Source organism: Sciurus carolinensis, chromosome 15 (genome assembly GCF_902686445.1).
Source record: "Sciurus carolinensis chromosome 15, mSciCar1.2, whole genome shotgun sequence".
NCBI classification, from domain to species: Eukaryota; Metazoa; Chordata; class Mammalia; order Rodentia; family Sciuridae; genus Sciurus; species Sciurus carolinensis.
In genome coordinates this window covers 713537-728421 of record NC_062227.1, presented here as the reverse complement: position 1 = coordinate 728421, position 14885 = coordinate 713537, and the positions used below count along the sequence as shown (strand labels likewise).

General features: G+C 54.5%; 1 protein-coding gene across 2 annotated transcripts in view; it reads right to left on the bottom strand.

Annotated features, from left to right (window-relative positions):
* The window catches only part of Rab31 (RAB31, member RAS oncogene family), a 104710-nt gene extending 90259 nt beyond the window's left edge, over nt 1–14451 (bottom strand). The window contains exon 1 of one of the 2 annotated variants that reach the window (XM_047526669.1): nt 14264–14451. In XM_047526669.1, the coding sequence (XP_047382625.1) occupies nt 14264–14302 (39 nt within the window). In that variant the 5' untranslated portion in view covers nt 14303–14451. The remainder of the gene's footprint in view (nt 1–14263) is intronic. The other variant, XM_047526670.1, reaches the window with a different exon arrangement.
* Nucleotides 14452–14885: the final 434 nt, after the last annotated feature.

Below are 14885 nucleotides of genomic sequence, written 5' to 3'. Positions count from 1 at the left end.
TCTCGAACAGCAGGATGCAGTGAGCAAGAGGCCAAGACAACACTAAATACGACCAGATTCTACTGACTGCGTCTCTAAAGTTCAGAACTAAAGGGATGATCGCCAGATCAATATGGAGCCCAAAATAGACCCGCATACACATGGGGATCTATTTAGGGCAGGAAGGTAGATCAGATCAGCAGACAATGATGAATTAATCATCTGAGGCATTAAAACAACCAGTTAAGCATTTGAATGGGGGGAGGGGAGCCTGAATTCCTACCTGGTTCTTATTCCCAAATCTTCAAGATCAAATAATTTCTTTAAAAAAATGTAAAAAAGAAAAGAAATGAAAATACGAAAGCGAGATACAGGTAAAAATGTTTATGATATTAGAATACAGGGCTGGGGTTGTGGCTCAGTGGTAGTGTGCTTGCCTAGCACAGTGAGGCCCTGGGTTCCATCCTCAGCACCACATAAAGATAAAATAAAGGTATTGTGTCCACCTACAACTAAAAAACAAAAATATATATAAAAAATTAGAAGACAGAAGAACTTTCTAAGCAATATATAAACATCAAAGAAAGAAAATGGGCGTATGGGGCTAAATAGAGACTTCTAAATATTGGCAGATTTTTTTAAATACAGAAAACAAAGTAAAATAGCAAGCACCACTCTGAGGAAGACACCGCAATACAAAGGACAAAGGAGGCCGGGTTGTGGCTCTGTGCGGAGCGCTCCGGGCATGCCTGAGGCCCTGGGTTCAATTCTCAACACCACCAAAAAAATAAAGATAGTGTGTCCAGCTACAGCTAAAAATATTTTTTTTAAAAAAAAAGACAAAGGGCTTTGTTTCTTAATGTACAAGTGTCCTCATAAATCAATGAGAAAAATAACAATGTATGCAAATGAAGTGCACAGGCAGGAAAAGGAAACCAGCTCAAACTCAGTGTCCTCCACTTTACCCACAAAACGCTCAGGACACAGCTGAGGGGTTTCCTCCTACCGTGAGGCAAGCCCGCTGCAGTGGTGGACACGGGCTGGGTGCCCTGAACTTCCGCTCGGCTCTGATGCTATCCTTACCCAGTCCTGGTTCGCACTACCCAGGTGACCTAGCTGAAGGACACTGCAGGACAGGAGGACTGAAGGCCAGAGTCCCTCCTGGGGTGCTGGTGGAAACCAGCTGGATCCCAGAAGGCCAGGGACCGCTGATTGCAGTACACCCCAGCGCCATGACCAGGCCACCACCACGCAGTCGAGAATGCTCCACGCCTGGGTTCGTGGTCACGGAGGCCTCGCTGCACAGGCACCAGGGGCTAACCCGGGGGCAACGGGTGGGTGACTTAAGCTCAGCTCCTCTGCCCCGCTGCAGGCAAGGGCTGGTGCTCTGGGGGACCTTCAATGACGACCCCACTCTGAAGCCACCCGAGGGCTGCGGCCACCAGTCAACTCAGGGGCGCACAAAGGGCTTGTATCACTGAAGAGTTCCGGCACCGCGTGCCAGGAGATGTGGCCGAAGCTAAAATACACAGACCAAGACCAAATACAAGATCACAGAGGGTGGCAGACAACAGTCCAAAACACGTGAAAAGATGCTCACTGTCGTTAGTAAAGTCACCCACATCAGTTTTTCAATCTGCGGTCAGCGCTGAGAATTCTGATTGCATCCAAGGGCGGCAAGTTCCTGAGAAACTGGCCGGGCGCGGACTGAAGGCCGGCTCTTCAGGGCGTCTGAACACACAGTCCTTGGCCCCAGCACCCTGTTTCGTTTTGTTTGTCCAAGATAGGGTCTGCTAGTTGCTGAGGCCGGCCTTGAACTTGCGACCCTGCCTCGGCCTCCCTGTGTGCTGGGGTTACAGGCGAGGGCCACCGCGCTGGGGTGGCGTTCTATCCCTAGAAGTCGTCCCACAAGGTGCACCTACACGTCCCTTAAGACCCAGGTGCCAGGACCTGCACTGCAGAGTGGCCTGGAACAGCCCCACGTTGAGTCACTCCGCGCAGATCCTGGGCGTCACTGTGCAGGTGGAGCCGCGAGCAGCACCCGACGGGATTTTAAACACCTGAGACGAGCCACCTGCACCGCCAGCACAAGCTCTGCAGGAGGGAGTGCAGAGCTGGCGAGACACGCGGGCGCAGCGGGGTCTGTGTGCACGCTTCGTTGGTACCTTTCCCGATGGCTTTATTCTTCTCCGGGAGGCAGTTAAGTCTCGCCATTAAAAACAACTTCAAGAAAGACTGATCGACTTGCTGGGGGGAGTCTTCACTATTCTCACAGAAAAGGGAACCCTCGGAGCAGCCAGTGTTGATCAGCTTGATCATGGTACTCTTCTCAGAACATGTCTGGGTACATTTGTAACATGAATATCATAGTGCACACCTTGAACACAATTCTTTTTCAATTATACCTCAGTAAAGCTGTGGGAAGGGGACTGATCTTAACAAATGTTTTCTTTAGGGGCCACAGTTGCTGGGTGTTGATTATATAGAGACTAGGTTGATTGATTTTACATGCTTTTGAGTGATCGTTGGAAAACTAATCACACGCAGTTTCTAAGCCAAAAATTGACATGTTGTAAGAGGTCAAAAGAAAAAAAAAATGAAAACAAGTTTTCTGTGTGTGTGTGTGTGTGTGTGGTGCTGGGATTGAACCCATGAACACTCCCCACTGGGCTACATCCCCAGCCCTTTTTATTTATCTTGAGACAGGGTCTCATGGAGTAGACCAGGGTGGCCTTGAACGTGGAATCCTCCTGCCTCAGCCTCCCAAGTCACTGGAATTGTAGGCAAGCATCACTGTGTATTTTTAATACATGGGATAACTTTAAAAAGGTTAACTGATGATTCATATCTTAATGAACTGAATGGTTCAGGAATTATCAGCTTGTTAATGGGATCAGTCAGGAAGGTCAGCCTGCGGCAGGGTAAGCCTGCTGGATCTAGAAGTTCCTTGTCTGCTGGTTCCACTGGGGAGCACAGCTGCTAGTGTGGCCCAGGGGTGTGGCTTCCTAAGACCTAACTTGCAACCCAGCAAACAGAAAAGGGTATTATGTGTACAGCACCAGGGCACATGGGCGGGAGCGGCGACAGCCGGGGAACTCAGGGCCCAGCATGCCCGCCCCTCTGCCGAGGCGGCATCTGCATCTCGGCACACCTGTGCCCAGTGGCACTAGGCATTAGGTCACTAGGCTCCTGCCCCAGGAACTACTCATAAACATCACTTTCATAAAGACATGTAAAAAGAATGGAGACCTTACAGTCAGCATATACTACAATTTAAAAACAAATTCAAAAATAAGTTTTCTGGGAGCTGGGCATGCTTGGTGGCACAGGCCTGTAATCTTAGCTACTGAGGGGGAGGCAGGAGGATGCAAGTTCAAGGTCAGCCTGAGAACCTGTCTCAAGATAAAATATCAAGAAGGACTGGAGAAGTAGCTCAGCGGCAGAGCTCTTGCATAGCGTGGTCAGGGGCCTGAGCTCAATACCAGGCACCAACTAGTAAATAAATACGTGAATACATGTTCTGGTGTTAAGTCACCTTAAGGGGAACAGGGTGAGCTTCTGGGGGCAGGCAACACTGTTTCTTGATTTGGGTTGTAGTTGTGTGAAAGTCCATTGCCCGCTAAACTTAATTTGTGACTTTGCTCTATATGGGATAAATAGGTAGTGTGTGTGTGTGTGTTTCATACTTCAATCTAAAAACTTGGAGTATGTTATAAATTTGGTCAAGTGAATGAAAATAGTGGAGTCCTTCAGTATCCACACAGTCAAGCCAAAACTAGTCACCGCACCTTGTACCTACCAGAACCCACAGCAAGGTAATGACAGAAGAGGCCCTCACAGGTCCTCTGCGGGGAGAATCTGCTTAAACTCCTTCAGCCTCAGGTTGTCGCAGGGGGCGGCCCGTCAGGGAGTGGTGTTGTAGGACATGCCCAGCATGTCCCTGAGGGAAAGCTTATCTATGCAAATGGCAACATTTCCCAAGAAGGAAACCAGCCTGAAAGATGGCACTTGACAGGGCGCTTAGCCACACCCAGGCCACGCCCACGCCGCGGCCACGCCCACGCCGCGGGCCACCAGGCAGCTGTGCTTCCACCGTCGCACCCGGCAGACCAAGGAACATCTAGATCCAGCAGGTCGCCTTCCTGATGGATCACAGTGCTTAAAAAGAATCCTAGGAAGGAGTGAAAGAAACAAGGAACTGAAGGTCAGGGCTGGCTCCTAGCCCAGGAGCCCAGAAGCAGGAACAGACTGGAAGACCCAGGTCACCCCAGCACGCCACCCTGACCTGGGACAGAGCATTTAGCACTCCTTGCCTCAGTCTTTCACACCCGCCAATCAGAGAGGAAAGGCCCACCACGCAGGGTTGTCCGAGGGTTACAGGAGACAACGTGCAGGCGGCTCCCAACCAAGGGCAGGCCTGTGCTGCTGCCCTCAGGGCCACTGTGAACGCGGGAGCCTCTTCCCGCCTTCCCAGGTCAGGACACCCATGGAGGCTTCATCTTTTCACACCTCGCACCTGTCCACAGAGGGAAATAGTCGTCTTTACCTCTCCCGGGGCTGACAGGGACCCTGACCTTGTGGCAATTCCCCTCTCTTCCTTCCACAGGAGTATTTCAAACCTGGTCCAATTGTTCAGACTATTTTCGAAATTGTTTTAATGCAACCCTTCCCCCTTTTTAATTTCTTTGTGGAACCCAGGGCCCCGCACTTGTGAAGCAAGAGCTGCACCCCCGAGCTGCATGCCAGCCCAAGACCCCCTCTTCAGTGGGGCAGCGGGTCTCCCCCACACAGGCTGGAACAGTGACAGCCGGTTGCACAGGAAAGCAGTTGCATGTTTGGGCTTTGAGCCCTGCAGAGCTAGCTCCACGGCTGAAGCATCGCTTATGAGCACAGCCCCGGCCCCCGTAAGCAAGGTCAGCACATGGCTGAGCACCCTTACCAACCCCGTAATGTCCTTAGGAACGTGAAGCACTTGCGCAGTGGGAGGATCGACGGGGACCACAAATTCCTGCTGTTCCTCCCCTAGGAGGTGAACTCCATGCTCCACCCCCTGCTTCTGGGCTGGCCTTAGTGACACACAGTCAATGACAGGGGACAGAGATGACGTTCTGGGAGGGAGGCAGCTGGCCAGAAGTGTCCACTCCCCCACCGCTCTGTGGAGCAAGCAAGCCTGCCACCCCGACTCCGGGGTAGGAGGAGCCGCCTGGGAGGGGCCAGGTGGAAGGAGGCCCCTGATTTGCAGCCAGCCCAGGCCCACGTGTGGGTGACAGAGCCCTCCTGGGTCCTGGCCTGGCCACCCCCAGATGGAACCTGCATGAGAAGCTCAAATGAGCAACCCGCCATGCCCAGTTCACCCACAGAGCCGTGAGAAACAGCAGCTGACATGCAGGGCCACCCCCGTGGGGCACTCATGAGGACAGGCGGGTGACCACACCTCGCAGCAGGCACCTGGTCACTGTGGTGGGTGGTCTCGGGATGTCACTGGAGTAGACAGCGGTGATCCAAGCTCATCAAGGATGAGCCATGACGTTCCAATCAACACTGGTTTCAAAGTACAATGACAGCAAGTTCTCTTACTGAAACAATAAGGTGAGTTATCTTTTTACATCCAGGTCTTCCTTTAAAAGTCATCTACAGTGCTTCCCAAAACAGCCTCCACTCTGGAACACTTGGTCGTGGAGCCTCCTGCGACCTCCTGTGAGGTCGAAGGTGTGGTTGCTCAGCTCTCCCCATGCACACCCCATCAGGACAGCAGGACCCCAAGGCAGGCCTTGGCGGGCCCTTGTCACCGGTGCACACTGGTAAGAGAAGATCTCCGTCTACCCTCCCAGCACTTCACTGTTAATGAACCTCGCTCACTTTCCCGACACTCTGAAGCGTATCTGGTCTTCGTTCCCAATTCCTGGCACACAACTCCTGAAGTCCTCGGGATCTCTGTAGGTGCGCTCAGTGGCCGGAAGCCACCGGGTGGCTTCAGGATGGGGCTGGTCTCCTGGAAGACTAGAGGTGGGGACTTCCAGTCCCACCCCAACCTCGGGGGAGGGCAGACCCTGTCTCTAAATGAAATCTTAAAAGGGCTGGGGCTGTGGCTCAGTGGTTAAGCATCCCTGGGTTCAGTCCCTGGTACAAAAGAAAGAGAGAGGAGGGTGGGGAGGGAGAGAGAAAATGGAAAGGATCATTCCCCTGTCTTCCGCCTGCCTGCCACAGGCCCCACTCAAGTTCTGACGGCTCGAGTCTTCCAGGTACCTCTAGGGGAACTGAAAGTAGCTGAAGACGTCTTCTCATCTTCTGGGTTAAACACAGAACAAACAAGTCACATTCCTGACCTCCGGAGAAGTCCAGCAGGCCCCAGGCACCAAGAACAAAAATACATCAGACAGCCAGGCGCCGTGGTGCACCAGCGACCTGGGAGCTGGGCAGAAGGATCCCAATTTTGAGGCTGGTGTGGGCAACTTAGCGAGACCCTGTCCCAAAATAAAAAATGAAAGGGGCTGGGGACGTAGCTCGGTGGCCCTGGGTTCAATCCCCAGTGCCTAAGTAAAAAATAAAGCTTCATATACCCTACACATGTGTGTACACGTGTGCATGACACAGCCTCTGAAGCGGAAGACGCCACAGTGGGACCCCAGCTCCGTGACTTCACTCCTGCTGACGGGCAGCCAGAATGCAGCTCCTCCTGGCAGCTCAGCAGCCCAGGCTGGGGCGGGAGCCGCCGACCAAGCCAAGCTCCGGCTCCCACCTGGCCCGGGCAGGGCCTTGCCTGCTCGCCCTGCAGCACACCTCTGAGTGGCCCACACACAGCCCACACACGGGCCTGGCCTCCCACCCAAAGTCTGAAGGGCGGAGGACTCTGAAATTCACCCCATTAGAGGGCCAGCCTGGCACTCAAGAAGGTTCAGGTTTTGGATCATGTTGGCCTTCAGGTCAGTTGGTAATTTAGGCAAACATTCCATGATTTGAAGAACTCCAAAACCTGGAACTCTTCTGCCCCAAGCATTCCAAGTCAAGGATGCCCCATCTGTCACTTCCTTTCCCGCCTTCCTGTTAAAATGCAGGCTCCACAACACCCAAGTCCTGTATCTGTTCCTCTAGACACACTGCTGCCTGCACGCTAGGGAACACTGTTGAATGGAGGCCAGATAGGAGAGTGGCGAGTATGTTAACATGGCCCATGACCACACGACCAGGGAGAGCCCGCCTCACCGGAAAGGAGCCACAAGGAAGCCATCAGACCCATCCAGGGTCTGGGGCTTTCTACAAGACCCGGGCCAGGATTCCTCACAGGTGCTTGTGTCAAAAGACAAAAAGGAGGGCACTTGCCCTGGATGCAAAGCAACTAAAGGGACATGACAATCCAATGTCTTCCCAACCTCCAACTGGACCCTGGGTGCTTTCAATCGGCTGTGCAGGGCACTCTGGGAACAGCTGGAACCATCGGAATGGGACGTTCATTTGATACTATTGTAGCTGTGATCACTGTGGGGTGAGATAATGGTGCCAAGCTTAGGCAAGAGAACACCTTTTTCCCTAACGGATACATGCTCTTTAGGAGGCAAGTGTCCAGTCTGGAGTTATCTGGACCGGTCTACGGTACAGGAGAAACAGTGTCGTTCATGCTCACAATCAAAGTTAAAGGAAGGGGGCACCTGTGTTCCCAGGCTGCCTCCAGGGGAAGGGAGACGCAGGCTCACTGCACCTGTGGGAATCTGCTCCAAGACCCCCAGGGAAACATGTAAGCTTGTGACAGGAAGACGGGAAAAGTTCACACAGCTTGAGTGTCCCATGCCCCAGACCCCACAGACTGCCCTCTCCTGTGCACGCTCACCTGTGAGCACACTTAACTTGTAAGTTAAGCGCAGCAAGAAACTGACAACCATAACTAGTCACAGAATAATCAAAACCACATGCCGCAATACAATTTCTGTGGATGTGGTCTGTCGCCTTCCACATATCTTAATGTCCTGGGCTCACCCTTCTTCTCTCAATGGTGTGAAGTGGTATTTAAAGGAAGTACTTGGTGGCCTCTCTACTGCATGACCAAACTGCCCACCACACTACTTTTGTGCTTCCGGGTCCTTGTTAAGTAAAATAAGAGCCACCAAAACACAAGCACTGTGACTCTGGGTCGGTGGATCTGAGAACCACCAAGTGACTGACAGGTGGGTAGCTCATACAGGATGGACACAGTGACTCACGGTCAGAGTGGCGCCAAGAAGGACAGGGTGAGACTCCATCCCACCACTCAGGATGTCACACTCTGGAAAACATAAGTTATTTCCAAAATTTTCCATTTAATATCTTTGAACTAGGGAGGGACTATTGTGGGATTCTTTCAACAGTTTCATGCATTTGAAATTCTTCAAAAAGAAACACAGGAGAAGGGGAGTGAAACACAATGACAACGACAAACCCTTGCTAAAAGGAGGGTGGGATCAGTGCAAGAGGGGTCAGGCTGGGAGCGGAGGGACAGAGCCTGGAGCCCACGCTGCTCCCTCTCCCGCAGAAGCCCTCCAGGAAGGCCTGTTGGAACTCTGCACCCCCAGGGACCTCCCCATCCCCCTCTCCCAGGGTCCACCGCCTGTAGCGCCCCCAGCGCCCATCACACCATCAGCCGGGGGCCTCTCTCCCGGTTGGGGCAGGAACCCGCCTTCCCTGCGTCCGTCTCCAGCAGACTGGCACCGCACCTTGCAACAAGAGGTGCTCAGAACAGACCCGGCAGCGCCCATCCCCGCTCACCACGCCACTCCTGCGGTGCCCGCACACCACGGTCAGTGCCAAATGAGAAAGGAGAAACGTCCCCCGACTCGCCACCGAGAGTTCACGTCCCCGGAAAGGCAAGGGTCCCAGCCACGCTGTCGACCTGAAGCTGCCTACAGCTCCCGGCACCAGAGACGCTGGGTGAATGCCGAGCACTGAAGGAACAGACGCCTCGTCCACCTTCCAACAGCGTGAAGATGGAAAGGGAAGCAAAGGAAGGGTCCCCTCTGCACTGACAGGCCGGCTCTGGACGAGTTTAACCTGCCGGATGGCTGAGACCTAAGGCCCTTCCAACCAGGGAGTTCAGGATCCTCTTAGGTCCCAACACCTTACAGTGCAAAGTTCACTGTTTCCCAAGGGCCGTGGCCCTGGGTCAGACCTCAGGGATCCAGTGGACTCACTGAAACGACGAGACTGGCCCCAACCGTGGGCCCATGCCTGAGGGCCCCAGGCTGAATATCTGTGCCCCCCACTCATACTCTGAAGCCCCATCCCCAAAGTGAGGGTGTTCAAGGTAGAAGCTGCGGGAGGCAACAGGGTCACGAGGGGGGGGCCCTCATCAATGGGATTAGTGTCCTTATAAGAAGGGCCCTGGCCTCTCTGCCTCTCAGGGACACAGAGGAAGGCAAACCAGAATGTGAGCTGGCACCTGTCCCCCTCGGCCTCCAGAACCCCGAGAAATCAACGTCACTTAAGCCACGAGTCTGTGGCATCAGCTGCCTGAACTGGGACGCGGGAGGAGAGAGGGGCCAGGAGGAGTCGGAAAGCGTTACACAGACGGTTCTGAGACACGTCCAGAGACACACTGCGTCCCGAAGCCAATGGAGGCTGCGGCCAGGCTGGCCCTGAACAGAAGAGGGACGGGGGCAGGAGGGACCGGCCCAGCCTGGCCGGGTCATGGCGCCAGCCACATGCCAGGCGCTGCTGGAAGGACAGCCCCCACGCCAGCTGTACCAGTCCTGAGGACAGCCCCCACCCAGGGTCACCCGCAGTGCGCCACACTAACAAGTAACAAGGTTCGAGTCAACAGAGGAGTCAGACGTGGCCCCAACTGCTGGCCTCCCTGCGCCCACCCAGAGACACGCAGGATTCTCAGGAAGGAAAAGAATGAGCGAGCTACCGAAATCCCAGACTGGGAAAGCACATCTGATGGTCACTGTCCTGGCCTCCGTGTGGCCCGCCCTCAAGGTTCATGGGCTGGAAGCCTGGTCCTCAGCGAGACGGGGTGGAGGTGCTGCACCGCTAAGAAGCGGGCCAGCGCAAGGTGGTCACATGTAGGGACAACCTCTGGGAAGGGGTGGACGCTGCTCTCCTGGACTGAGTCCTCACAAGGACCCTCTTGGCCCCTTCCACACAGGGCCAGTCGCCGTCCTTTCTCCACCAGGGTGTGATCAGCTGGGAGCCAGTGCCATGCTCTTTGAACCCTCCAGCCATCAGCATCTGGAGTCAAATAAACCTTTCCATTTTAAAAAGTACTCATTCTCAGGTATTTTGTTACAGAAACAGAAAATGGATTAAGATGCCTACCCCAACCCACTGTCCTGCACGTTAGTTCCATCTGCAAATTTATGTAACCTTATTGGAGGTTTTTGGTCAACAAGGAGAGCTCTCTGTGGCTCAGAGGAGTCCACACGAGGATGTGCAGCTCTGACACTCTGCCTTACGGTAAACAGAAACCCATTCCACTCTTGAGTCCTAGTGTCCAAGGGATCAAAGAGTCCTTCCACTGTGCAGCCCCGGGCGACTCTGAAATCTCCTCCACCCAGATGTCTCACCAGCCACCAGGTGTGTGACTGCTCTTTGATGAGCCAGCATAAAGCTACTAACAAAGGCCAAGGAGGAGAGTCCCAGAAGCTCCTACCAGGAGCAGGGAAGTCCTCGGCTGTCGCAACCACTCACTCAGCTGTTGAGGAAGTGGCAGAAATCTCCAATTGTTGTCAGGACAACCAAAGTACAAACAGAAACCTTTTTGGGATTCCATCCGGAAGCAGTTTTTAAGAGCACACACGCGCGCACAGACACACACACACACACGCACACGCCCAGAGGAAATTATAAAATAGAGATGCGCCTCCTCCCCTCTTCCTCCTCCCGCGGTCGCCACGTGGCCATGCGTGTTAAAAACGCATACTGGGAAGCTTTCCACCTTTGGGGTTGAAACAGCTGCTGCCTTGATATTGTTTTTTGGTTTTGGTGGTTTTTGTAATGCACTTGGCTGTTTTCATGGGTGCTGTTTTTAAGCATTCCATAGTGGGATGATTGGCACTTTATTGGCAGGACTGAGACTCATGGGGTGCTGGGCATCTGCTGAGCCCTGCCTGGTGTGCTTCCCTCAGTCAGATGCACCCGCGGCGTATCTAGCATCCACAGGCAGCCTGGCTTATCCCAGGAAAGAGCATTCACAAAGGCATGCTCGGCCGCGCCGTGAGCAGTAAACAGGAGAAAGTCCACATGTGGAAAACTCGAGCCAAGAATTTATAACAGGTACTGTAAGTAAAACCAATGATCCTGAGTCCTGGGCTTTTTAAGAGCACAAAGCATTCAGAGAATGTTCCAAGGTCATTACCCATCCCACCTGGGAGCATTCCCCAAGGGACAAGAGCAGACACACCTAACAGGCCAAGAAAACAGCAGCGACAGGCTCTGAACGGCACTGCCTCAGGCCAAGGAGACCATGCCTTCCACCTGCTGCAACACAGACCCTTACGTCAACAGAACCTCCAACCCCAGGAGGGAGCCCGCAACTAGAGCAGAGTCGCCAGCTGGGAGCCGGGAGTCAAGTTGGCACTGCCACGCGTAAGCCAGCGTGCCCCGTGGGAAGCATGACCCCAAAGCATCACTGAACAAGTGTCAGGCACAGAGAGACTGGTCCCTCAGCCTCTCCAATGAGACAGCAAGCCTTCGGTGTGAGGTCCACATTCTCTGTCACCTTCTGGGCAACTGAGGGAGGAGATGCCAAGGTCTGTCTTGATCAGACTGAGACTTCAGGCCTGCCTCAGAAACAGGAAGTGGAGTGCCAGCCACATGCAAGACTTCACCCAGAAAAGACAGACCTCCTACACAAAGAACAGGGCGGCCCGAGGTTCCTGATGAAATTCTGAAAGGACTTCTGGACTTGGCATTGACCCTCTTCCCTACCCTGAACCACAGGTCTCTCAAGTCAACATGGAGTAACTGGGAAGATAAGAGGACTTTGACCTCCCTCAGGCACTCACCCAGAGAGTCGGCCTGCTTGGATAAGCAGCTAGAAAAACAGCCCACTGCACACATCTGGTCCAGGACAGGACCAGCAATACCAGGGACTTAGCAAGGACTACTCCGTGTGGATAAGGTCACCAGCACTTTTCAAATAAGATATCCTCTGACCTCAATGAGACTAAAACGGATGGCCACCCTCAAAAACAAGAGGCCATGGATGTGATGTGATGTGATTGATGTTTCAAAACCACCTGCACAGAAATCTCTGCTTTAGCACTATTCCTTCTGCTTCCAAGTTCAAGTTCCTACCAACAGAGCCATCAAAAAGAACAAGCAGTCACAAGTGAGCAAAGGTGAGGCACTGTCTCCAGGTAGCCACTGAAATCTTGTGCTTTGTGCTTTTATTTTTTAAGAACCGGGGATTAAACCCAAGGATGCTTTGCCACTGAGCCACACCCCCAGCTCTTTTTATTTTTATTTTGAGACAGGGTCTCACTAAGTTGCTGAGGCTGGCCTCCAACTTGCAATCCTCCTGCCTCGGCCTCCTGAGTTGCTGGGATGACAGGTGTGTGTCATAGTGCCCAGGCAGAGTGTGTTTCATTCTTGGAGATGAAGAGAAAAAGAAGTAAAATTCATCTCATGTTTTGCTGGAGTCACAGACTGACAGGAAGTGACCATGTATCTTAAGCGTTCATCTGGTACAATTCTCTGCCTTAAAGGGAAGATGTTATTATGTCCATTTACAGATGACGCAACTACATTACTCATCCAAAGCTGCACAGCTAGTTGGTTGTACCGCCTGCAGGTACAAGGCTCTTGCCACGTGATCACTGTCCTTGCAGAAGGATATAAAGAGTCTTGCTTAAATACTCATATTGAAAATAAGGAGGCATATGCATTGGGGCAGGGGCCTGTGCCACCTGAGTAGATAGCAAGGGAGACGAGATAGCGTCCCAAAAAAAGGCAAAAATATTTCCCCCCAAGGCCAACTGACACGCGCAACTCACGTCAAAGTTGCCTCCGTAGGCCACAACTTTCCTGCTAAGTCTCTGGAGCCCTGAGGCTGAAATGGCTTCTTGGGGAGCAAGGAATTCCTGAAATTGAGGTCTGAACAGCCTGGCACACACAAAATCCACTCCTGCAGCACAAACAGTTCAGCAGAAAAGCCAGAACAGCATCCTACCCAGATCCCCCTCTGGCTGCCAAGTCCAGGGACTGGGAGCACCCAGCAGGGAAGTTAGGGACAGAACAGGAGAGACGGCCTTTGCCGGTTCCCCTGGAATTATCAGCCACCCAACCAGCTAGTCAGCGAAGCAAAGATTTTGCAGAGGACAGTGGTAGGGCCAATCAGGAAGCCTTGACCCAGAGGACCTAGAAGGGCCCGACACACCTTGGTCTGGCACAACCCGATGCCCACTTGCCATCCCCTCTGCACACTCTGTGCACATCGGTCCTGACCGTCCACTTAGCGTTGCTTTGAGAGGGATAGGAATGGGTCTACCTTTCCCTGCTCCTTGACTCAGGAAATGGTTTTCTTGGGAAAACAAAATTAGCCGGCCTCCAGGGTACAACAAGCATAGATGCCAAAGGCTATTGGAGATACAGCTTCGGACTCGTCTTCTTTTGGAAGAATTCTGGAACTTGTCGAGGACACAAGGAAATGGCTCTCAATATTATCTGAACTCCCGGGGAGCTGGGGCTCCCGGGTCATGGGGCAGTTCGCACGGATTGGTGGCTGTTAGATTCTGGCTGCTTCCACGTTTCTTTGAGCTGAGAAAGACCCAATTTGGTCGTGAAGTGAGACCGGGCCGGGGCTTTCGCGTCATGCTTATTTTCACCCGCGGCACGAACGTCTGCTGGGCGCCCTGGGCGCACACAGTACTTCCTTTCTTCACCTTCCAGCCCGACCATGCCCTCGATTTTCTCACCCTTGGTTGGGCTTTTTTTTAAGAGAAAAAACCAGTTGCTCCCAGGAGGCGAAAGAAAACCGGGGCCTCGGCCGTTTGGGGAACTTGAACATTCCTCCGAGAGGAAATTACCCAAAGCCGTTCCTGCCCCGCCGAGGGGTCCGGGCCAGGCCGGGGCGGCCCGGGTCGCTTGGCGTGCGGATGGAAGGAGCGGGGCTGGCGCAGGGCGCACCGGCCAGGGACGCGAGACCCGGGGCTCGGGGCAGGGGCAGCCGCGCGGGCGCACGGGTCTGGGGCGCGGGGAGGGGACGGGGAGCGGAGGGGCGCACGGACCGGCGCCGGGCCGGGGATCGCCGCCTCCCGGGGCGCGGGGACAAAGGGCGACGGGCGGGCCCGCGGGCCGGGCCGGCGGCCGAACTCACCCCGAGAAGGCACACTTTGAGCTCCCGTATCGCCATCATGTGCGCGGGGCCGGGCCGGGCCGGGGCTCTGCAGCATCGTCCGGGCCCGGGGCCCGCGCCGCGCCCAGCCGCTTCCAGCCGCCTCGGCCGCGCTCGCGCCAGCCCGCGGGCGGAACCGCCGCGCTGCTATTTCTGGGCCGCCCGCCCCGCCGCGGCGTCACGTGGCCCGGCGGCTCCTCCCGGCGCCGGGTCCAGCCGCGGCCGCCCACTCCCTGCGACGCCCGGACGGCGGCGGCCAGCGGGGCTGGAGCCGGGACCCCGCACGGGGTGCGGCCGCGACGCCTGCGGCACTGGAGGTGGCTCGCAAGTCCGCGGGCAGTGCCAGCAGGAGATGGCACCTGGCTTGGACAGAAGTCAAGCCTTTGAGGACCGCTGGCCATGGAGACGGGGTGAGGACGAGAAGGGGTTAATGTGAGCCGGCCCTCTGCCTGTCCCGTGCCGGGCGTCACATAGCCTCGGGAGCCCTCCACTCTCGCCCTGAGTTCATTTTTCTGTATGTAGCTAAAGACGATTCGAGAAGCAGTGGTCTCTTTCTCCCTCCAAAACTGACATTGCAGGGTCTGAAAAGGGAAAGTTGCCTTCT